This window comes from Rattus norvegicus, chromosome 15 (genome assembly GCF_036323735.1).
Source record: "Rattus norvegicus strain BN/NHsdMcwi chromosome 15, GRCr8, whole genome shotgun sequence".
Classification (NCBI taxonomy): Eukaryota; Metazoa; Chordata; class Mammalia; order Rodentia; family Muridae; genus Rattus; species Rattus norvegicus.
This window is the reverse complement of record NC_086033.1, coordinates 20,664,925-20,688,984: the sequence shown is the minus strand read 5'-3', so window position 1 is coordinate 20,688,984 and position 24,060 is coordinate 20,664,925. Positions and strand designations below refer to the sequence as shown.

General features: G+C 41.8%; 1 protein-coding gene and 1 long non-coding RNA gene across 9 annotated transcripts; one reads left to right on the top strand and one right to left on the bottom strand.

The window, feature by feature from the left end:
* Positions 1 to 1,116: 1,116 nt before the first annotated feature.
* Positions 1,117 to 23,207, top strand: LOC134482089 (uncharacterized). 8 transcript variants are annotated; one of them, XR_010058115.1, is made up of 6 exons: positions 1,117 to 1,417; positions 3,183 to 7,163; positions 13,471 to 13,529; positions 16,111 to 16,301; positions 17,755 to 17,917; positions 22,565 to 23,207. XR_010058115.1 is itself a non-coding variant. In XM_063274851.1 (6 exons), the coding sequence occupies exons 2-6, from the start codon at positions 6,946 to 6,948 to the stop codon at positions 22,648 to 22,650; spliced, it is 672 nt and encodes a 223-aa protein (XP_063130921.1). In that variant the 5' UTR covers positions 1,117 to 1,417; positions 3,183 to 6,945; the 3' UTR covers positions 22,651 to 23,207. The 8 variants fall into 8 exon arrangements, 5 of the variants coding, with proteins under 5 accessions (XP_063130921.1, XP_063130925.1, XP_063130924.1 ...); XR_010058114.1 differs by having other exon boundaries at positions 16,111 to 17,004; XM_063274851.1 differs by lacking the exon at positions 16,111 to 16,301 and adding an exon at positions 19,692 to 19,837.
* On the bottom strand, positions 12,362 to 16,721 carry LOC120096941 (uncharacterized). The gene is made up of 4 exons (XR_010058117.1): positions 16,258 to 16,721; positions 15,968 to 16,036; positions 13,164 to 13,383; positions 12,362 to 12,522 (listed from the first exon to the last, which is right to left on the bottom strand). It is a non-coding gene; the product is annotated as an uncharacterized LOC120096941 (long non-coding RNA).
* Positions 23,208 to 24,060: the final 853 nt, after the last annotated feature.

Genomic DNA, 24,060 nt, shown 5'->3' with positions numbered 1-24,060 from the left:
AAATCTCTAATAATTCATAACTGTTGATATTGCCAAGAACTTCTAACTTTTGAAGTTTCTTTCTAATATCTGGGATTCAAATGCATGACAAAAGCGATTTTTTTTTTTAGCAGCTGCTTCAATCCTAAAATGGCTTGGCAAAAATTGACTAAAGTCTCCCTACCTTGTTCCGTTTTGGGGTACAGAACACTGATGGATGAAGAAGTGGACCGACTTCCCCCTTCCCTGGGTGCAGCTGGTCGCTTATCTAATGAGGTGGCAGAGGGAGGGGAGGGAGAGCACAGGCTTGGGGCAAGCAGTCAAGTAGTCAGAGTCCTGATTTAGTGCTCCTGGAGCAGGAGGTGGGGGGAGCAGTAAATTACTTCAACCAGGACTGAGAGAACAGGCAGAGGTTTGGGGTTTCTCTGGGTGACCTGGCCAAGCCAACCAGAGGGCACAAGTCTTAAACCAGGAGGTAGGAGGTGCCTCATAACAGAGAGAGCCACTAATCAATACGAGAAACTATTTGGGGTTCTGGGGTTTCCCAGTCGTGTTCCAGACAGCTTGCATGGCCACAGGGCTATCTGACCCCAAAAAGGGGTCAGTAGATTTTTATAAAAGGTCCAACAAACAGACATCATATTCATCCTCCTCCAAAAACTCCCTCTGGGCTGTGGCCACCAACCACAATACTACTCAGGAGCCCCTACCGATAGCATCGCTATAGCAACAGCAGCAACAGCTTCCAGTCACAGCTTCTGCCAGAAGAGGGGGCGCAGCATGAATGGCCCAGCATGACCTGTGAGCCTGGGAAGTTGTGTGTCATCCCAGGGGCAGCAGTAGCTGTGGTCCCAGGAGGGCTCACTCCCCTTTCATTTTAGATTCTTTTCTCCAATCAATAGAACTGACAGAAGCACACAGAGAGATACATAGTAAAGACGACCAGGAGTCATCACTGTGAGTCACCTGAAGAGACCAGGGGAAGTGAAGTCTCACCTGGACCCCAGACATAGCTCTTCACCACAGGCACCTCCATTGTGTCCCTTTGTATCCTAAACCAGACTTACCTCTAGCAGTGACAAACCACGTGACTTTCAATTTTGTTCTTTTTTTGGGGGGGAGGTGGGGTGGGGGTGGGGAAGGCGTCAGATTCCTCAATAGCATTGGGCAGCATCCATCCGATGGTGTCCTGGGACCTTGGAACATCTCAGGTTGTACAACCCTAGAAGTTCTTGACCACCACACTCTTTCTGGCTCCAGGGGATCCAAGACCTCCATTATTTCAAGATCTAGTCTCCGGAAATCTTACAAGGGCCTCCAGAAATGTGACACCAGAGAATACTACCTGGACACTGGTTCTGAGAGACCAGATTTTTGAGATTCAGACTCCAAAGATGGATAAAACCCGGCCCAAGTTTGAACTCAAGTAAACTATCAGGTTGGTACCTAGCAGCAGTTGCCAAGTTACCCCTCAACAAGAGCTGTGTCTCCAGGTTACTCACTCCCCCCACCCCCCACAAGACCTGTATCTAGCACCAGTCTCCAGGTTATTCCCCCAGCAGATCTGTACCCCAAGGCTACAAGCCTGCCTCTGCCTAAGAACCACCCATCAGGAGGAAGGCAGAAGTTAAGTTTATGGTTTGCCTCCCAGCACCACACACTCATGTTAAAGGTCACAGTAGCCTCGCTCTCAATTAGATTCTTGCCAGGCTAGAGACTCAACCCTGGCTTGTCTTTTCCTAGAAAACCTTGTCTTCAGGGTTTTCTTCACATGAACTGTCCTGCGGGTTGGAGGAGAGTTAAGTCCAAGCTCGAGCTTATGAATAAAGACCCTTGGGTAATTGCATGGGGTCGGCTCCTGATTGGTCTTTTGGGATTCATAAACGCTTCCTGGTTCAAGCCAACAAAACGTCTTTATTAGCCAGACAGTGACTATACTAGGTGTTTGGGATCTCAGTTCAGCACCAAGACATTTTTAGGCTGGACTTTAAAGAAAAAATTCATACCCTTGACACACCTCATTTAGCAAAAATAGCCAGAAGCAGAACTATGGAAGCCAAAGAGCAACGTTAATATGTTTAGGGACTTTCCCACAACCATGGACTTTGATGGATTAGGTCTTTGTTGTCATTTTGAGAGATGTTGCTGCCTACTTACTTGGTTTCAATGCCTGAATGGTTCTTCTATCATACCATCAGTTATGATGAGGTCTGGATGTTTGTTACTAAATTGATGTGGGCAAGCTACTGGTTCCATTGTTTGTGCAGGTTCAGTACAGTGCTAAGCTAATCATATGATTAAGGGGTTTGTTGGTAGTTAGAATGGGAATGTCCCCCCATAGACTTACATGTTTCCATACTTGGTCCCCATTTCCTGAAACAGTTTGGGAAAGATTAGGGGTAAGGCCTGGTGATGAAGGTATGTCATTGGGAGTGGTTTCTAAGGCTTCAAAGGCTCCCACCATTCCCAGTTAGATCTTTGTCTCCCACTTCCAGGTCAAGATGGGAGTTTTCAACTGTTCCTACTCAATGTTCTTGCTCTAAAACTCTGAAACTGTAAGTCCCCAAGTCAATAAGTTGTTCTATAAGTTGCCTTGGTCACCTCTCTTATTACAGCCAAAGAAAAGTAACCAAGACAGTTTAAAATAGCAGTACTTGGTAACAGGTGTACTGGCTTTTGCAACTTTTAACTTTGTCTCCTCTTTCCAATTACCTTCCTGGTGCGTCCTACCTATGAAACCATCACCACACTTCATGAGCTTGACTGAAGAGAGATTTCTTGATTTTCTTGATGGTGCTTGATCGTTCTTCTTAGTTTTAGCATTCTGGTAATAGAAATAAGAACAAAACAACAAGCTTTATGATTTTGTAGATTCTTTGCCAGGGCATGGTAAGTTCTAGCTACCTTCATTGTGATGATTCTTAAGACTAGACTCATGCTTTTCTCAAGGACTGGAATGTCCCCTTGTCAATAACAGATGGGACCTCCTGATTCCTTAAACCAAGTCAGGCAGTTGTGAAAGGCAGGAAGAACAGTCCCAAACACCCAACCACAATTAGCTGTGAGTTTAGCTTTGCTCCACCTGGAGGCCATTCTGGGAAGAGAAAGCATCCATTCCAGGCAGTCCAATGACAGGAGGTGTTTGGCCTGATCCAGAGAATAGACTTAGTAGAGTTAAAATGTGCATTTCTGTTATTTTACAGGTGATGAAGCTACTGTTGCTTGTCCAGGCCCTACTTTCAGAAGTGTTGGTCTAGCATGCCTGACTGGTGAGGAGGTTGTTCAGGTTTTGGTATTTATGGAATTTCTACTTTCCTGAAGTTCTAGGAATACATGGCAAGTAGCTTGAGTCTAAATGAATAACTTGTCTTCATAGTTTGCATGGTGGTTAGTGTTTGTTGATCATCAACTTGACAGCACCTGGAGTTGCCCTGGAGACACACCTCTAGGCACACATGTGGAAGATTATTAGATTATTAGCTCTATTATGTAAGGTATTACTAGATCAGATTAGCCGCTGGGTATGCCTGTGAGGGACCATTTTGATTTGACTAATTGAAGTGTGAAGACCCACCCACCATGGTTGACTGGGATAGTGGACTGGATAAGAGGGATGAAGTGACCTGAACACCAGCATCTTCCTCTGCTCCCTGACTGCAGTCAGCACAACAGCTCTCAGGCTCCTGCTGTCTTGACTTTCCACCTATAAAACAAAGCAAATCCTGTCCCCAAATGTTGCTTTCGTAAGCTTATTTGATCATAGCAACAGAGAATTAAGAAAGACAGATTAGTTTTTACTTAACCTTCTTCAAATCCATAGGAATCTTAGCCATGAGTTGTAACCTATTGTGCAGGAAAACTGGGAATGTAGGGAGAAGAGACAAACACACTTTTCAAAGTGCTTCTCCTTTCACAAGCATTTTATGGGAACGCAGGAACTCAGAAACAGAAAGTGGTCAACTGCAATGGAACTGAAAGGACACAACTCCAGTCACAGGGTTAATCCCATGAGTCACATGGCATGACTATGAGCCATGAGCTCTGCTTCCAAAGCCACTGTGTACTTATTTCATTTTTCCCTGCTACCTGAATCCAGTTCCATCGTGCCTGCATCTTTCTGCCATGTGTGACAGTATTAACATGTTAATTTCCCATGATTCTCTGCTTCCCCCTTTGTATTCTAATGGCCATGGTGCTTGTTCAAAAAAACACCATGCTATGATGTATTTACTCCTGGGCCTATCCTATAGCCACATAGTGAATTTCAACCATTAAAACTTAATGGTTTGAATTATGCTGTGACTAACACTAGTTTTTGTTTACATTTAAAGGGCAGAGCCTTTGACTCATTTTTATCTTTGAGGGGAATCTTGCAACTCTGCTTCTCTGCCCCTGGACATAGAGTCTCTGAGTCCCGTCTCAAGTGCATGAATCATAAAATACCCCTCCCTCAGATCCAGTAGACTCCATAGTAGGAAAATCCAGGTTCAGACCCTTTACAGATTCATTACCTCCTTACCTTGTCCAGTACAAAGACTGCAGCACTGTATCAGGAGTGACACATGCTCTCATGCTCCCTGGTGCCTCTGCCCTCCCGGTCAGAGTCCACACCCCAGGGTGAGCCCCCAACTCCATCCATCAGACTGCCCTCTTTTCAAAGCCTCCAGTTACAAGCAGGCAGGGCCTGCCAGAACTCTAGCTCCTACTGCTGACCCCCCCCCCCATTACTCCACGGTGTGGAAACTGCCACTCTTGCAGCGCCTTCTCTGTGAGGTTTGGGTCATGAATCCCACACTTAGGACAAGATGAAGTTTCTAAGCCTGCTTCCCGCTCTCATGCTTGCCTTCCTGCTTCTGCATATTCTGATCTTTCAGACCAAAAACTCACCCTGGGTGTCTTTTCCTTCTATTTTCTCAGTTCAGTTCTAGACATCTTTTCAAATATACTTTCCTGTAAAAGGAATACTTATCATCTCAAATCTTGCAAAACATAAAGAATTGTGGACAAGAGCAACTGTGATTCATGCTTTTTTTTTATTTTTGCAAGTTATCTTTTTGTTTGTCCATATTTATTAGTCACACCTGTAAATAGTTTGTATCCTGTTTTTAATCATGAGAAGTCTTGCTTCTTTAGTCCTTATCTCTTTTCCAAAAAATGTAATTCTAATATTGGCACCTTAGATTTTTTTAGGCTCCTTAGTGTATCTGTAGCAAGGATGCTATCAAGGAAGGATGTAGAAATTGACAAACTTCCCAGAGGATCATGAATATTTACATCTCAATAACCTTCTTGTAAGTCACAGTGTTTGACTTGGCCCTCAATCATTTAATTCTGTATTTCTTTGACTAGGTTGCATGGTTTTCTACATTTCTTTTTTTTTTTTTTCTTTTCTTTTTTTCGGAGCTGGGGACGGAACCCAGGGCCTTGCGCTTCCTAGGCAAGCGCTCTACCACTGAGCTAAATCCCCAACCCCGGTTTTCTACATTTCTTAATGATATGTGTTCCTTCTTCTGTGCACTGTCTTTGAATGTCCTGTCAGTTTTCAGTTGTCCTGTGTAGCCATTCTCAGTGCTTTAAGGAAACACCTGCTCCCTGAGAAGTTCTTCAGACAGGTTTGCTCTGCTGGGGACATCTTAGCACTGCAGGAGCCCATTGCTACTGAGAATCTTCATTTGCATTAAACCATTGAGTCTTGTCTCCCTCTAGTGGACAAGGAGCAAAGTGCACCCAGCCAACTGCTGTGCATGAGGTCTGTGTCAGGGATTTAATACATTTACTGATCAACCAGTGAAGATCCCTGCCCAGTGGACGGTAACTGGACATGGCTGTCATCAGAGCAGTTTATCAGCATTTCATGTAAAACAAACAGGAACACTAAGCTCTTGGATAAGCCTAGGGAATTTTGTTTAAGGTGAAATCAGCCCTATTTTGAAAAATCCATACTTGCATAGCTAGAGATTGAAATATTGCTGGCAATTTGCTCATAGGAAAAAGTCTGATATTTGTTTAATCTCAAAAAACCCTTCCTCTGCAAACTATTATAATATTGCATGTACTGATTCATTTGGCATTGTATCAAATTATCTAAACAATTACTATAACATACCTTCTAAAAGTAGGACAAAAAAGATGCACCTCCTCGGTCCAAAAGGAAAAAAAATGCATCATTGATGTTGAACACAGAAAGAAAAGCTAGAGCAAAACCAACTGCCCTTTCCATTGCGTCATACGCTCAATTCATATTTTCAGCTTTCTGGAGCATGCAAAGCCCTCACAAAGTGGATTCCATGTTAGTTTGCCATGAATGGCTGCGCCAGTTTCTGTAGATCAGAGGTCTTGTGAAAACCACTTTTAGGAATACTGAAGTCTGGAAAATGATGAAGATATAGAGGTCCATGCTTAGAGGTCTTCTGAGTCTCCTTCAGCTCTGTCCTCAAGTTTAAAGGCTCCATAGTAAGCACGATACCGTTGGGGAGGAAAAATCATCCCACAGATAAAGATAAAGGCTTTCAGAAGGAAGGAATTCCATTATGTTATTTGTCTTAGCTTGGAATTCTCACCCTATGGCTGATGGATGTGGATGGGCCTTAAAAGAGGAGCCTGAGGGACATCAGGGAGACTGACTCCCTCAAGGCTGTTCTACATTCTCAGGTTTCCAGGACATTGCCAGACTACAAAGACCCCAGACTTCCCCACACAAATTCCTTAGCTAGTGTTCCTACATGCATACTAGGTTATTTTGTATTTATTTTTCTCGGCAATGCTAAGGATTGGATAGAGGACCCACGTGATTGCGTGCGCGCATGCTCGCATGCAAGCACTAACGCAAGCACGCACGCAAGCACGCACGCAAGCACGCAGGCACACATGCACGCACGCACTCACGCAAGCACCCACGTGCGCACATTCATACAGACACACGCAGCACACGCACACACAAATAATTAAAATGTAAAATATTTCTGAATGTGCTCTATTCTCCTACCTCTCTGCCTACCTTTATTACATCTGTGGATCCTGAATTATACAGGGATGCTTCCCTCCCCACATCCATCTTCCCTGCTGGTGGAGTCTTCCAGAACAACCCAAGCTGCCGTGACAAGTCAGCTATCCCAGGGGGACTTCCATTCTCCTGTCACCTCTCCTCCCACCTTCATCAAACCTGCTTTGTGTGAATCATACAGGTAAGTCTCTCTTCCCCCACCAATCTCCCCTGCTAGCTGAGTCCTCTGGACATTCCAAGCTGCTCTGAGGAGCCCAGCGGACCTCCATTCTCCTGCAAACTCTATGCCCACCTTTTCCGGATCTGCAGCTCCTGAAGCATGCATACGGGCAGACAAATCTTACAGACTTGCAGATCCAGAACCATATAATGCAGGGATTCCCCTGAGAGGCTTGGGACACCAGGACCTCTGAGGTTCACTCCCCTCTCAATACCTACTACAGCAGGAACATCCTGGGACCAAAGCCATTCAAATGCCAAGCTATCCTTTAGCCTTAAACTTTCTTCTCCCTTATAGTCTGTACGAATGCATAGGATGCTTTTCTCATTGTGTATCTCACTCAGCTACAGAGTGTGCTGGATGAGGTTAGGTAGGATGAGATCTGATATCTACTGAATGGATAAGACTCCCACCATAATCAAATTCAAAAAGCCACACACACACACACACACACACATTAATATCACCATCATAAAATATCAGGGAATAACAATCACCGGTATTTATATCTCTCAATATCAATAGTATCATTTCCTCAGTATAAAGACACAGGCTAACAGAATGGATGTGAAAACAGGATCCATCATTCTTCTGCATACAAAAACATACCTGAGGAATAAAACTAGACATTACTTTAGAGTAAATGGCTATAAAAAATTTTCCAAGCAAATAGACACAAGAAGCAAGCTGGAGTAGCCATTCTAATATCTAACAAAATAGATTTTAAAAAATTAATCAAAAGAGACAGAGAAGAATATACAAATCAAGGGAAAACCTACCAAGATGATATCTTAATTCTGAACATCTGTGCCTGCAACACAAGGGCACCCACATTTGTAAAAGAAACATTGATAAAGCTTAAATCACAATTGAACTCCACCCATTAATAGGGGGAGACATCAACATCCCAGTCTTACCAATCGACAGATCCTCCAGATAAAAATTAAACAGAAAAATAGCAAAATTAAGAGACATTAAAAATCAAATTGACCCAACGGACATCTACAGAATATTTCACCCGAGCACTAAAGAATATACCTTCTTCTCAGCACCACCAGGAACCTTCTCCAACATTGACCATGTGGTCAGTCTCAAAGCTAGCTTCAACAGATACAAGAAGATTGAAAGAATGCCTTGTATCTTATCAGACCACCATGGATTAAAGCTGGACTTCAACAACAGCGGAAACATTTGTGCAGCATGAGTTTAATGTTCAAAATGTTTTAGATTGTGAAGCATTTTGGATTTTCTGCTCAAGAATGCTACCTGTGGGTTGGGGAACTGGCCTAGTGTTAGAACTCCTTCGATAAAGCCTGGGAGATCAAAGTTTGCCTTTCCAAAGTCCGTGTAAAGCACATCTTGTGAGGCACATATTGTGAAGCACATCTATAATTCAAGTGGTTATGTAGTGTCCAGTTTCTTGTTGTTGTTGTTGTTTTGTTTTGTTTGTTAATCTGATAAGTAGGAAGAGTGATGAGACTGGAGGCAGGGAAGGAAGGAAAAGGGGGGTAGGGATACCAAGTATGGGAAGAGACTGGAGAGAAATCCACAGGACACGGGGAATGAATAGCAATAAGCATCAGTGGGGACTGTGGAACTTGGGGAACCCTGGAAAGTCCCAGATGCCAGGGGTGCAAGAGGCTTCCACAGCCTTACTGGGATGATGTTAGCTGAAATACCTAACAGCAGGGAGATAGAACCTGAGGAGACTGCCTCCTGTAGCTAGATATAGCCTCCAGTGGAGGGATGTGGCCTCCCACACATCTCAGAATTTTTAACCTAGAATCGTCCCTGTCTAAAGAAAATGCAAACACCAAAAAGTAGCAGAGGTTGAAGAAAAGGCCATCCAGAGACCACCATGAGAACTATTCCATCCACAGATTCCAAAACCTTGCACTATTCCTGGTGCCAAGATGTGCTCGAAGACAAGAGCCTGATATCCTCTGAGAGGCTCTGCCCAGCACCTGACTGAGACAGATGCAGATACTCACAGCCAACCATTGGACTGAGCCTGGGGAGCACAATGGAAGACTGACGGGACAGCCTAAAGGAGCTGAAGAGGATAGGAACCCAAAATGGAGAACAACAGTATCAATTAACTGGACCCCTCGGAGCTCTGACTAAAGAGTATATATGGGCCAGTCCATGGCTCCTGCTTCATGTATAGCAGAGTCTGCCATTCTGGAAAGGGAGGCAACTGGTCCTGTGAAAGTTGATGTCCCAGAGAAGGGGGATGCTAGAGAGGTAAAGTGAAAGTGGGTGTGTAGATGGAGGAGTGCCCTCTTAGATGATGGGGATGACTGGGTGGTGGGGGGTGCCAAGGAGGAGAGACCAGTTATGGGGATGACATTTCTCTCTCTCTCTCTCTCTCTCTCTCTCTCTCTCTCTCTCTCTCTCTCTTCCACACACACACACACACACACACACACACACACACACACACACACACACACAAAGTTTCCAATAGAGTTGTGCACATATGTCTCTGTAAATCCTAGATATTCATTATCTGTAACCTAGCTTCATTGAAAGTTAAAATCCATAATGAATTCCACCAATTTTGGAGGGGCGAATATTTTTATTATTTTTGGTGGTTTGTTTGTTGTCTTTCTTCATAATGATAATTTTTGCTGAGTCCTTTTCGATATATTTGATAGCTTCCTTTTGGTTTGGTTTTTAATTATCTCTTTTTTCATTTTTATTGGGTATTTTCTTTATGTACATTTCAAATATTATGGCCATTCCCAGTTTCCACTCAGGAAACCTCCTCTTTATCCCCCTAACATCTGCCTCCTTTAGAATGTTCCCCCACCAGCCCATCCTCTCCCTCCCACCTCCCCATGTTTGTTTGCATGCAATTTTGCCAGTGGCCAGCAGAGGGCAGTAGATTTCACCTGGACCTGAAGTGGCAGAGGATTGTTAATTGCCCCTTAGATCTTCTGGGATTGAAATTCTCAAACTGATGAGCCATGTCTCCATCCCCTGTCCTGGACTATTGTCCTTCTTTGTGTGGTGAATTAGTTGAACTGGATCACACTCAAACAAAGAAAGTTATTTCTTGAGACCTGTAGGGATACATAAAGGAGTAGTCGGGCTAATCAGACGTTAGTGGGGTCAGGATCAAGCCTCAGCATCTCAGCATTTTTAGGGATTTGGCAGATCTCTCACATCTCATCCTGGAGGGCCATGCAGATGAGGCCCATCAGATGAAGTGCAGAATTGAGGAGCTCTCTCGGGAGTGGCGCTGGTGAGTACATCATGTTGATGAACCACAAATCAGTGTTAAGGGCAATCTTCAGACCTGACTCGGGGTATGGAGCCTGGAGCAGAGACCACACCCCTCTGGCGGAGTCTGTTTTCTTTCTACAGTAGGAAGGGAGAGGGGCGGGAGATGCTACTCTTTAACCAGGGTAGATCTCACAGTGTACTAGGAAGTGTTTCTTCCATATAAATAAGTGATTCCTGTGATGCTCCCAGAATGCACATATGTATGCTATGATATACAGGGAAAAAGGGATCCTCCCTGAGTGTTCATAAAGCCATCAGAGTGATTCTATACTGGCATATGAACTGCATATCTAAAAGCTCCTGGACAAAAAGCAAACACACCCGAGAAGAGAAGAAGGGAGGAAATAGTCAAACACAATGCTGAGTTCATTGAAGTAGAAACATAGAGAATGATACAAAGAATCAAAAAAAAAACGACTTGGTTTTGAAAAACTCAATAAGATAGAGAAACCTTTGGACAAATTAACAAAAAGGCACAGGAATTGTATCCAAAGTAACAAAATCAGTAAGAAAGGGGAGAAATAATAACAGAAAATGAAGGATTTCAAAAAATCATGTTTCACTAGAAAAACTTGTACTCAACAGAACTGGGAAATCTAGAAAAAATATGAAATTAGATACAGATACCACGTACAAAGTTAAATCAAATTCAGTTAAACTATCTGCCCAGTTCCATAACATCTGAGGAAATCGTAGTCCTTATAACCCTCCCAACACATATAGCCCTGCACATAGGAGGGCACTAAGTCTCTAATCTGGAAGGAGAATGTGCAAAACATTTTTGAGGCTTTAAAGACAGATGATTTGGATCCAATCCCGGAACTTCTATTGTCTCCAAACATTTTCATCCATAAGATCATGAGAGAAATGTTACTGCCAAATGTGTGTAGCCACTCACTGTAGTGACCTGCAACCGCTGTGTAATGTACCTGTCCAAGATAATGAACCCTGCAGCATCAGGCTGGCCCAGTTCTCTAAGAGCTGTGGTTGCTACCACTATTAGAGAAGTTAACTCCTGGTCAGAAACATAAACTCATAGAACACCATGCAGTTGAGGCTGTCCTCAGGGAACACCAGACCCTTGGATTTTTATTGCATGTGCGAAACAGTAGCAGGTTCTATTCCTGAACCATCCTGGAGTCTGGATTGAAAACCCAGCGCCATCCGTCCTGCTATGCAAACATGCTCATCGATGATTGTATGAGGGAACCAACATGGTCTAAGTAATCTGTCTAGACGTATTGGACACCCTACATCCTACTACGGAAGGTTCTGATGCAATGCTCTGCATGGATGGTAACACCTTCATTAAACATGGAACCAGTTACAAAGGGGCATCTTTAGATCCAACCATTCTACTGTTTGTTTTAAAACATCTACTTGACGTTGAAATAAAGTATCAATTTTAGTTTGTTCTATCCCTAACTCATGTGAATCTTTATGCCAATCTTCAACAAAATGCTTTGTCTGAATAGATGTTTTTAATGCTATGCTGGAAACTGCTGCCAAAGTAGCAACAGAAATAAGGTTTAAAACAATAACTCCAGTCATTCTTTTACTTCTCTTCAGCAGATTATTTGAAAAGTTCAAAAATCACATGATTAAGAGGATCTTGAGAACATTGATGTCAACAGGCCTCCATCTAAATAATTTTTGTTGAATAATCAATAGAATCTTGATTCATATTAAACTGAAGAGAGGAATTAATACATGAATACAAATGACAGTTAATATAATCAAATCCATTAGTAAAATTAAGTCTACCTATTAAAAACAAATATGGCATAGGAATACAAATAGTAGCCTTTCCTTTCTTAAATGTGGTAAAGTTATACTGAGAGGCAGATCAAGGAGTCCCAGAAAAGCTTCCATTAGCAAGCACAACTTCTTTTAATGTAACGGCAGTCTTTTACAAATGAGTTTGAAATGCAGTAGGATCTTCCACAGAGGATAGTCGATTATCTCAATGCCACCATCTCCCCATTCCATCAGCAAGGATCCACTAAAGTGTTCATTCTCCTCTCCACGCACCCTGGTAACATTAGACAAATCACGAGTGGTAATATTCCATTATGAACATGGATTAATAAATCGACTGTAAGGACGCCAATTTATCCATTTATCTTGAATAATTTTTCCAAATGTACCAAGGCAATTTTCTAAATAAATGGGTGATATTTTAATTCTATATAAGTAAATTGATCACAAACAGGTTGTACTTTCTTGCTAACAAATGTAATGTTACTCCAATTTTGGTTTATAGCCCAAGCTGTCAACCACTGCAAACAAGTCCTGGAACCTGTAACTTTTATTCCTGGTAACAGCTTGTTTTGATAACCCATTTGGAGGCAAGGTCTCTGTCCTAAACATAAACACATCTTTGAGCCAGCATAAGTAAAATTATACAGAGCTCCATCATACATATTCAAATAAGTCAAGTTACTCCAAGGAGACGATAAAATGCTTGGGGTGGTGTGTAACACCACATCTGTTTCCCCGCTAGTAGGAGGCTCAAATAAAGGTGAATTAGGAATATAAGCCCAATAGCTCACATTGACCTCAGCAGAAGATACCATAAGTAAAGCACACATTGCTAAAAATAAATGCTCAGAAGTAAAGGACTTTCCCATTCAAGACAACACTTTTTAGTCCTTTAGTGGTTAAACGCCTCACCTGACCCCACGTAAGTAATGGGGTTGTCACTGTAGTATCCTTCTCCATTGCCGTTTATGAACCTTTAGAGAAGCCATGGCCTCAGTAACAGAGGACACCTCTTCATCTCTGAAGGACTTCCATCAGGAGAAAATAGAGCTGCTTTGTTTGGATGCCTGGGAGGGTAGGATGCGGTCCATGTTTGGATCCATCTCCCAGGTAAGCAGAATTGTCTCCCATCCTGTAATGAGACAAAACCCTATGCTCTACCTACATACAGTAATGTCCCTCCCTGCCATTCTCCATCTTGTGTTATTTTTATCCATAGTGGCTGTTCCATGCCTTCAGGGGGAAGTTCAATAAAGTGTCTATCAGCTCTTGATAAAGGTGAGTAAGGTAAATTAAGAAAATTAATAACAAATAATGCTCGTGCCAATATAGCTCTGTGCTTAGTCTGCCAACTCCACTCAGGCTGTGCAAGATCATCTCTTTTCCTACTTTTTAATTTTTTATTTTGTTGTTTCAAGGTATGGTGTGCTTTTAACAAATGCTTGTACTTGTGGATTTTGTTTTATACCACTAATATGTACAATATGATATTGTTGACAAAATTGTTTAAATTTATAAGAAATATATGTTGGTCCATTATCAGATTTAATTTCAGAGTGTAGTCAAATAACAGCACATGTTTCTAATAGATGCTGTACAACATGAGCTCTGCCTTCTCCAGTCAATGGCGTAGCCCATACAAATATTGAAAAGGTATCTATGCATACATCTGTATATGAAAGGCGGCCAAACTTAGAAATATGGGGTATACCTATCTGCCCCAATCCATTAGGTTGCGTCCCTCTGGGATTAATGTCATATGGAATACATCTTATATGGAAAGGCTTACAAATAGGACAATTAGCAATAATTTGTCTGACTTGGGAATGGGGAATCTTATATTTAATATGTAAATGTCCTGCATTGGTATGATTATGACTATGTTCTTCTGGGGTAGCAATGACACTAATTGATCTACCATATGATTGCCAAATGTTGAAGGTCCCTGGCAATTTTGAATGTGATCTATTATGTGTAATAAATATTCTAAAGTTTTGCCATAACAATAGTCCTTTAATATGTGAAAATAACAAATTTAATATGTGCTTAAATGTAGAAACAACAGCAGTTGCAATGTTCTCTACCATTCCTACAACATTAACTGAATCAGCTGTAATGTTTGCATTATGAGTAAATTCCTGTAATACATTAATTACTGCTAATAATTCATTTTGTTGTACTGACCCAAAAGAAGATTCCTGGACCCAAAATTTATCTTTGGTCCAATAAGCACTCTCGGTCTTACAGCCATCAGTAAACGCAGTAACGTCTGATGGTAATGGATCAACAGAAATTAGTGTATTATCACAAATTTCTGTTTTCTAAAGCAATCCCAGAATTTACTATGGGGGGAAATGAAATTCCATATTTCCAGTGTAAGAAATGATGGCTAATTGAAAAACTTAAGACATCTGTGTTAAATATTCAACATTATCTTTACTTAATGGGAAAACAATAGCAGTCATATCCGGATAGTATAACAGGTCTTTGTCTGCCTTGTTGAATAAGTAAAGCAATTTGTTCCTCATAAGTTGGTAATGTTTGTTAAATTTATATTTAATATATATCCATTCTAAAGGCAACTCATCTTGAGCTAAAATGCCTGTAGGATATTCAAAAGTATTTAAAACATATAATTTAATAGCCCTATCTTAATCAATACATGCCATAAATGCATCTTTCCTTTTTGAGAAAAGATATCCTCGCATGCCTTCATATAAGCATTAATATCTCCAGTGTCCTGTATAGGTAATAATGTTCTCTATTGTCCTCATTAGCACTTTCAAAAGCAAGTATTTTCAGCAGTTGTCATTTAGCTTCCTCTCCTGTCATTGTTCTTCCAAATGTTAATTTTAGTATAGATAAAAATTCAATATATGTTTCATAAAAAGTTACTTCTTTTTCAACCAACCAATATCATCTTTTATAATAAGTTTGTTGGGCCACACCTTGAAAAGGTGCTGGTCTAATTATAGGAAAAGAAAGAGCAGGTAATTCATCATCATCATCACCACCATCATCATCATCACCACCACCACCACCACCATCATCATCATCATCATCACCATCATCATCATCATCTGAATCTGAATCTTATTGTCAACATGTCATCCTCAGGAAAGGATGCAGAAAAAACTGTTCCAGGCAGTGGTGCAGGCGGCAAAACTTTTCCTTTTCCTTTTTTTCTTAATGAAGCTGTAGTCTCATGTTCTATATTCATTATCACCCTGTCTTCATTCATGGCCTTGAGTCCAGTCAAAATATCAGCCCAAATAGACCAGAAACTAATTGCAACCTTTTTGCCCTGCCTGACAGCCTTTTCCTCATGAATTTTCCCTTTGACCCAGATATCAGAATCTCTGGAACCCTCGTCAGGGAACCAAGATGTATACTCTCCTGCTGTCTCTAACCACATTTCTAACTCACACTGAGAGATATGAATTCCCTGCACTTTTAAAAGATGTTTAAGCATAGCGAGATAAACAGTAGATTTATCTTGTCCCATTTCCCTGTAATCAAATATACTTACCTTATCTGACTGTTCTGACTTAGCTTTGGGGTCTCTGTTTAGGCGCTAATTTTCAATGTCTTGTGTGTTGGGGGCCCTGGGTACGGTTGCAAATAACCAGGACACAGGGGGTGCAGAGCAAAGGCAGAAGCAATTGCACACATTTGCAAGCTTTATTAATCCTTATATAGATATGAATATGCATTACCTCAATTTCCACTTTGCAAGATACCACAAGATCGTTATTCCCACGATACCAGGAACATCTGAGGCATGACTAAACAAAGAAATGAGACTAAGTAAATGCTTCTTCTTAAAACATTCATACAACAACTCTCTTCCTATTATCAGAATATCTTCACCATAAACAAGAGAACATGAGAACTGCTTCCACAGAAACAGGACACATCAGAACATAGTTAAAGGCAAACTGAGAAAAACATTTTCTTCTCAATGGTGGCATTTCAGCCCCTACTTGCACCTGTCACCAGTCCTTACTTGATCCTGCCTGGGAGCTGCATCTCGATGTCTCCACAACATGGGTGAATATATTGAAACTATGCCTCCTCTCAAGGCTTACTCAGTGAAACGATATACTCCAACCTGCATACATTTAAAGGTGTAGGAAAAAGATATTGGCCTCCGGGAAACTGCAAAAACTGTGGGAATTGGACTGTATGTCACATGAATGGAGCCTGGGTTTATCCATTTCAGGAAGAAGAATCTCCCTCATCCAAGGTCTTTAGATGTTTGGGTGTTAACAAAGCTCTTCTACCCATATCAAGACCTTAACCAACTCTCCCTATCCTCAGCAACTGAGTTGAAATGAAGTAGTAAGAACTCTTTAGCTCTGGAAGGAGAATGGACAAATGGGTATTCCCTGGCTCAAGAGTGAGTTTCAGGGAAAGGCACTCCACAAACAGGTCAGTGTGGTTAGAGGTAGTTAGAAAGTAGGCTACGGCATTTCCCAGTGACATCATCAGTAGTGTCTTCACGGCACATTCTCTGGTATCCGGGAGAACCATTGAATATTCTGTGATGTCACCAGTGTTGTGGTGACACCAACTGCCTGAAAGCTGTCCCTTCAGACCCTCAAGGGTTCAGAAGCAGGCATGTGGTCCAGGCTGCTCGGTCTATTTAGGAGGGATAATCATATACAGGCAGAGACCAAACCAAGGCAGAATGAGGCTGGCCTTCTATCATTTTGGAGAAAAGGACAAAAGAAATGGTCCCGGGGAAGGCTCAGTGAGTACTGGGCAGGGCAAGGGGAGCTTCCTGGAGGAGGTTGGCTTGAGCTGCTCCTTCCAGGAGTAGGACGTATGATTTGGAGCCTCAGTCTTCCTAAACAGCTGACCCAGATTCAACAATTTCTGATCATTTGTTTGACAGAGAGCCAAAAATTTTTATATGTGAAGGATCTTTCCTTGGAGCTCTTTAATGTCTTGGGGGGTGTCAAAGAATACTAGTTTGAGCCTCTGTAAGAATAACAAAGTGTCTCTCTCAGGATAAGCTGTTGAAGCACTTCATTCTCAGCAGTGTCCTGTAGATTACATGGGTAATTGTTGCCAAGAGGGAAACTCCTCTGGTAATAATACATCAAGACCTCAGTTACTTAGTACTTGAACACACATGATTAGCAATTCAATATGTTAAGCAGTTTGGACTCAAGGACTTACCTGCCTCACATCAGACATTAGCTGAGAAGGTCCTCCAATTATTCTTGTTTGGGTCAGCTTTTACAATTTCAGTTCCAGCGGAATTTCATAAGGAAGTGTGGTATACGTCTATGATAGCATATGTCATCCTATGACTATGATAGTTGGGAACAGGGACATGGCTGAGGAGTTTAGCTTAGAGATAGTTTTCTTGCTCTGTTTGGGATTCACTGTGTCCCTAGAACTGTTTGTCCTCAGACTTCTGTTTTAGACTAAGTATAGTTTTTCCTGGCACTATGTCCTCATATATGAAAGTTTACTTGTGTTTATCTGCCTACAGAGTTTGCTCAGAAGGCATCATGCCAGCCCTCCTCGACCCCTGAGGAGGAGGAGAGGATGAACAGTTTGGAGAAGCTAAGAATTGCTCTCCACAAGATGCAAAAGGAGAGAGATGAACTCCAGAGAATCCTCTCTTCTTACCCAAGGAATGACCTAAACTACAGGTAATCATGATGTGCATTCTTTTTTGACTGCCTTGAGATGTCGTTTAAGACCACATTTCCTCACATCACAGTAGGCTACAACTCCAGGGTGTCCTCATGGTGAAAATCATCTTCCTGCATCTTACATACATGATTTGAAGTTCAGATATGAGTAAGATGGGGGCACAGGCTATTTTTATTCCTCCAAAAGGAAATTATACCCTGTGGCCTGAATCACAGTCTGGAAATAAGGGTAGTCGTGTGTGAGCTCTCATTATGTGTTTTAAGAAGCGTGGACAGGTGTTGGCTTGTGGAAATTTCTAGGTGCTGTGTTTATGACCAATCATTGTTATAAATGACCTGGAGGTGCTTTGGGTTCAATTGGTCCTGTCAAAAGCTGGAGGGGCCTAGTCTCACTTGCTGCCTCTCAGTGTGTGACTGGATTGGCAACAGGTTGTCACTGGGTTTCTCTGATTTTGTTCATTGTTCTTTGAGATAATGTAACATCATTGTATTTACTTGGTATTCTTATTGTATTTGAGTGTTTGAGTGTGAGTGTGTTTGTGTGAATCCCTTAAGATCTGGAGATTCTATGGGCTGGATTTGGCCTGAGAACCAGCCTGGCTCAGTTTGCAGGGTATGATGGTGATGAGGCTGAGGGCCTCATTTTGAGCAGTAAAATATTGGACCTCTGCACACCTTGGAGGCACAGTGGAATCTCCTGGTATGTGTCATAATCTCTTTTCCCTGTAAATACTGATTATGTTTCTTTGGGTTTTCATTTAGCAATATATTCTAGGATTGAGAATTCTTACCTAAGAACAGGAGAATGGTCCTCACAGGTTAAGTTGGACCTTGGCCTGTGGCTCAGGGTCCTGGAAAGTTCTTGGCCAGCTAGTCTATTCCTTCAAGCCCCCTCAGTGAACTCAGGCAGATCAGCTCCTTCCTTTTATTTGCTGGCTATGATGTCCCCAGGTCAATAATAATAGGCGTAAGAAGCACAAACTGGACCCAGTGTGAAGGAGTAAGGATGTGACTTGTCCTAGGGTGGGGTCATCCAGGATTTAGGCTGAATTTGTGTAATCCTTGAAAGCTTAATTCAGAAGTTATTTGATCCTTGGCCCATGCTCTACCACAGGATCAGTTTTGAGTTTGAGATGCTCCTGATGCAGCACCAGCAAGTGATGACCGACCTGCAGAAAATGCGCCAGCAGATGAATAGAGAGACCCTTGTGCAAATCCAATCACCTCACAATAGAAACTCAAAGGAACTGGCCATTGACTTACTGGGTTGTGACCTCAGCACTAGGCACAGAATGTGTCTGCCCATCCTTGTCTTTAAAAGAAAGTGAGGATCACATTCTATACTGTTTGACTCTTTCCAGGAAGCCTGCCTCTAAGAAGGTTCTAAGATTTTTACCACTTGGAGTAAGTTTGACTAAATTTGAAGAGCCTTTGAGCCTCTCTCATCACCATACTTCTAAGTGCCCTGTAGATAGAAAAGGTGTGCACCATGATGGAGATATCAATCGATCTTGATCCTCTGGGGCTCTGACAGGATATATACATACATGTGAAATATCCATACGTATTTATGAGAAGGTTTTTGAGAAGTACCCTGAGTCTCCTGGAATGTTGCTGATTTCCGGATTTGACTTTCTCAGGTTATACTCCGTGCCTACTTTGGCCTTGGTCTTTAGTCTGGGGCTGTCTGTGGAGCGGGGTCTAGAATGAGTGATGCAGAAGTGGAAAAAGATGGATCCTGTCTGGTCTCCTCTTTTTGTTTGTGGCTCAGCCTCAGGTCCTGCCTCCTCCTGCGTGAATCTCTTCAGCTTAAGCTCAAGGCAAAGAGAGCACGGAATGAGAACAGAGCGCTTCTATTGGAGCAGATTGCACTGGAAGAATCCATTAAGGAAACAACGAGGTTCTGTGCGGAAGCCTGTACGAAAATCTATAGTGTGACTGTTAATAAGCATCAGGCGGGCTGAACGGAGGATCAGGGGCAGGTTGTCCTGACATCTACCCATCAACCAAGTCAAACTCATTCAACCGTTCTCCAGCTTACTGAGACACTCTCCTATGCCTCATCCAGTTTTCCATTTCTTCGATCATTTACCAGACTTTCTATGGTGTTAGCCTCATGAAGAGACTGGAGGATTGACAACCAAATCTTGCTGCTCAAATAGAAACTGCCTTTCCCTAAGGAAGATATGGTGATGACGCATTGCTCACTCACACGCCATTACAGTAGAGGCATGGTGTGGTAGCCTCCTTTGTAGTAGCACATGACTGATTTGAGCCCAGTGAAATTACCAGAAGTTTGGTTATCTTTGTCCCTTTTGATGAGGCATGTGTTTTCCTCTCGTTTTCCCCCTACATTGCAAGATAGTCACTTCTGCCTGCACAAATCGTGGTTCACAGTGATGTAGCTTGAGAAGCAGCTTGTCAGTCATTTTTTTAAGTCAGTGTTCTAGAGTTCGTTCCGGTGGCTTCTATCCTGAAGCTTGATTGAATGAACAGGGATGTGGGAAAGGCTTCTCTCAGCGTAAAGTTTGGTGTGAGAGATGTGAGCATTTGAGGGAAGACTTTCTCCAACTCTCTCAACCTAATCTGTCCAAAAAGTGTGCTCCCTAAGCATTTTTCTTCCTAAGGGGTGGATATCAATGTCCACGTTCTCACTTGAAACATCTCCTTACCTAATCTGCTTCCCACAACTGTTGTTCTAGCGTAATGGCCTCCTCATCTTTTCTGCTTTCACTTAAAATTTCTGTTGTGTGTTTGTTTGTGTGTGTGTTAATTAGTCTTTTAGTGTCTGTGTGGGCACAGATATTTGTGATCACATTTATGGGTATGTTGCATATTTTTACATTTGGAGATGCTAATTGTAAGTGTTTGTGGTATGGGTACCATATATACATGTGTATGTTTATGTGTACTTGTGTGTGGTTTTTTGTGTGACCATGCACTCTTATGTTTCTGCATACATGCACATCTATGTATACACATATACTATACATATATGTATACATATACACATATTTGTGTTTATTAGTCTATATGTACATATGTATATATACATGTAAAAATGTACTTTATATGTATTCACTAGTACGAGAGGAAAGAAAAATATTCTAATTCAGATTTTAAACTGTTCATAAAAGAAAATTGATTGCTATTGAAACTATTTATATAAGGAAAACTATTCATCAATATTGATATCACTTGGAGAAAACCACAGAAATGAGGTACAAGGATTTGAGGAGAGGCTGCTGTGTGAAATTCTTGTACCTGAGAGTCAAAACTACTGACTAAGTTCTCCTCTGCACTCTTTGCTCTTGGTGAATAGTGACTGAACACTGGAATGTCATGTGGCTAGTTGTGTCTTCTCAACATCCTGGTTGTCTTAGTGATTGACTGCTACGTCTTTCTATACAGACTGGCCTAATCCTGGTTCAATACTAGGCTTTGGAGTTTGGCCTGGATTTTGTTAGTTGAAAAATTAAGTTGCTTATAATTGAACCTGCAACCAGAAGATGTCCAGTAGCTATGCTGAGGTGTAATCACAGGGATGCCTCAGACAGAACCTTAGGCCCATGAGAGTCTAAAGCACTGATACTCAGTTGGGTCTGTGGCATTCTTTACCACATCAAAATCATTTGATCTGAGTGAAAATCATCCTTAAGGTGGGACTGGAGAGGGGATGGCCCTCAGACATTGCTGGTGGTGTCAAATGGGTAACCCTGTGAGATGCCAGGTGCAACTCTTCTGAAAGTTCAACTGCAGCCCCTATTGCACAGTCAATTCCAAAACAAGAATTAGATGTGAGCAGAGAAACTATGGCACACTGGTGTTGTTGTGGTTCTCCTAAGAGCAGCCCAGAATGAGAACTATCCGGATGTCCATCATTCAGAAAGTGAAAATGTACAATGTTGTCCATCCCTCCATGGACTATTGCTGAATGTGATAATACATGCAACCATTTGTCATTGAATTAGTCAGCCTTATCTTACTCAAGATATCTTCGATTGTATCACATTGCATGAGGAAGAGTTTTACTTGGATCATGGTTATGGAGATGGACTAGTTGTTTTGCTGATAGTTTTGGTTCCCATGTCAGCCAGGTTATGGTAAAGGGAGCTGCTATTGGAAGATGCTGCTCACTTTGAAGCCACCGGGAAACAGTGAGCCAGAGGATGGAACAGACTCCTCCACCAACACCCCGTGGTCTACTGCCTGGAATCAAGCCTACTGTGCACAGCCTTGGGACCTTAGTAGGCAGGCTTGGCTTCCAGGCCTAGATGCTATATTTTTGACTTCTGTTTATTAGGTGAAAGCACTTTCTTGACTGAGCTGTCCAAAAGGTTATGCCCACTATGTACATATCCCATTGAAGGATATTTATCAGATGCCTCGTTAGTATCCTGGATGATCTCTTACATAATCATTAACTCGGTCAACAACCCAATTCTAGGAATTGGAATAATGTCGTTCACAGTTCAGTTTGTAGCAGATTTTAAAAGCTGAAAAAATATGCAGGTGTGTGGGATCTCTTCTCCTTCTCCCTTGGGCTTGAAGGTCATAGTGGATTTCCCCTCTGAATAGTGCTGCTGTGGGTTTGATAACTGACATGACAGGTCCTCACCTGGCCTTTATGTCTTCCTCCCCTAGGTCTTCAATTCTCCATCAGAAGCTTGAATAGTGCACAGACCAGGACTACATCTCTCTGTGACAGAACTGTCCACCAGGAGCACTGAGTGTGCAAAGAATGTCAACAACTCCCCCATCTCAGTCCTAATAACCATAGCAATCTTAGGGTGCATTTTGTTCTTTACTTTGCTTTCCTATGTGTGAGGGTCCTTCATGATCAGTCAGGCAAATTTCAAAGACCTTGAGATATTGCCTGTAACATTCTCATGCTTAACCTTTGGAGGACATGTCCATCAGCAACCCACCACACCCTTTGAGGCAGGTCTACACTGATCTTCAAGAGATTATTACCATCTTGCCTGCCTTTCTGCTTTGTTTGCAAGGCCAGCAGCAGGCTGTGGTGTACGTAACAAATCTGCAGCAGTCAAGTGCTGCTCCTCTCACCTGTTTTCTTTTGTTTCTGGTTAGAAGTTTGATTGCTTTAGGTTTTGCTTTGTTTTCAGTTGAAATTTTGTTATTTATTTGTTATCTTTTTCATTTTTTAATTAGTTTGTTATATTACTAAGGTTATATACATTGAACTCATTGACTTCCCACTTTAAATGTTGTTTAATAAATCAATGTGTGATTATAAATAAAAATGTGACCTAACCCTTCACTCGAACTTCCTGTATTCATTTGTGGTTCTCTGTCCCGTAACAGCACAAGTATCAGACAACAAAGGTTTTTCTGCAAGTCTCATGCAGCTTAGTCTTCATGATCGGTTCGAAGTCAGCCAGAGCTGCGCAGGAAACTGTGCTCTCAATGTGGATTCTGTGTCATACTCTGTGATTCCCATCATCATGATGAAAAGTATCCTTGCTGTACCCTTGTGCTCATAATTTTAGCTGCCTTTATAGTGAACTACTCTGTGACTGATCATGTTGTACAGAAAAGGAGAAACACAGAAGTATTTCTCTAATACAAAACAGGAAATAAAAACACTCAGAAAGGTAGTATAAAAGAAATCAGGAAACACAGAGATATGTGGCTCTGGATTCCTTGGAATGTAGTATCAGCTATGGCACCAGAGCAGAGAATATGAATTCCACCAATTTTGCAGGGATGAATACTTTTATTATTATTATTATTATTATTATTATTATTATTATTGGTCATTTGTTGTTGTTCTCGATAATGATAATTCTTGCTGAGTCCTTTTTGATATGTTCGGTAGCTTCCTTTGGGGGTGGTGTTTGGTTTTTGAAGTATTTCTCTTTCTTTTTATTTTTTAGTGGGTATTTTCTCTATCTACATTTTAAATATTATGCCCATTCCCAGTTTCTAATCAGGAACCCTCCTCTTATATCCCCCAACCCCTTCCTCTATTAGGGTGCTACCCCACAAGCCCACCCACCTTCTCCCACCTCCCCACATTTGTTTGCATATAACTCTTTCAGAGGCCAGAAGAGGACAGTTGATTTCACCTGGATCCTAAGTGACAGAGGATTGTTAATTGCCCCTTAGATCTTCTGGGA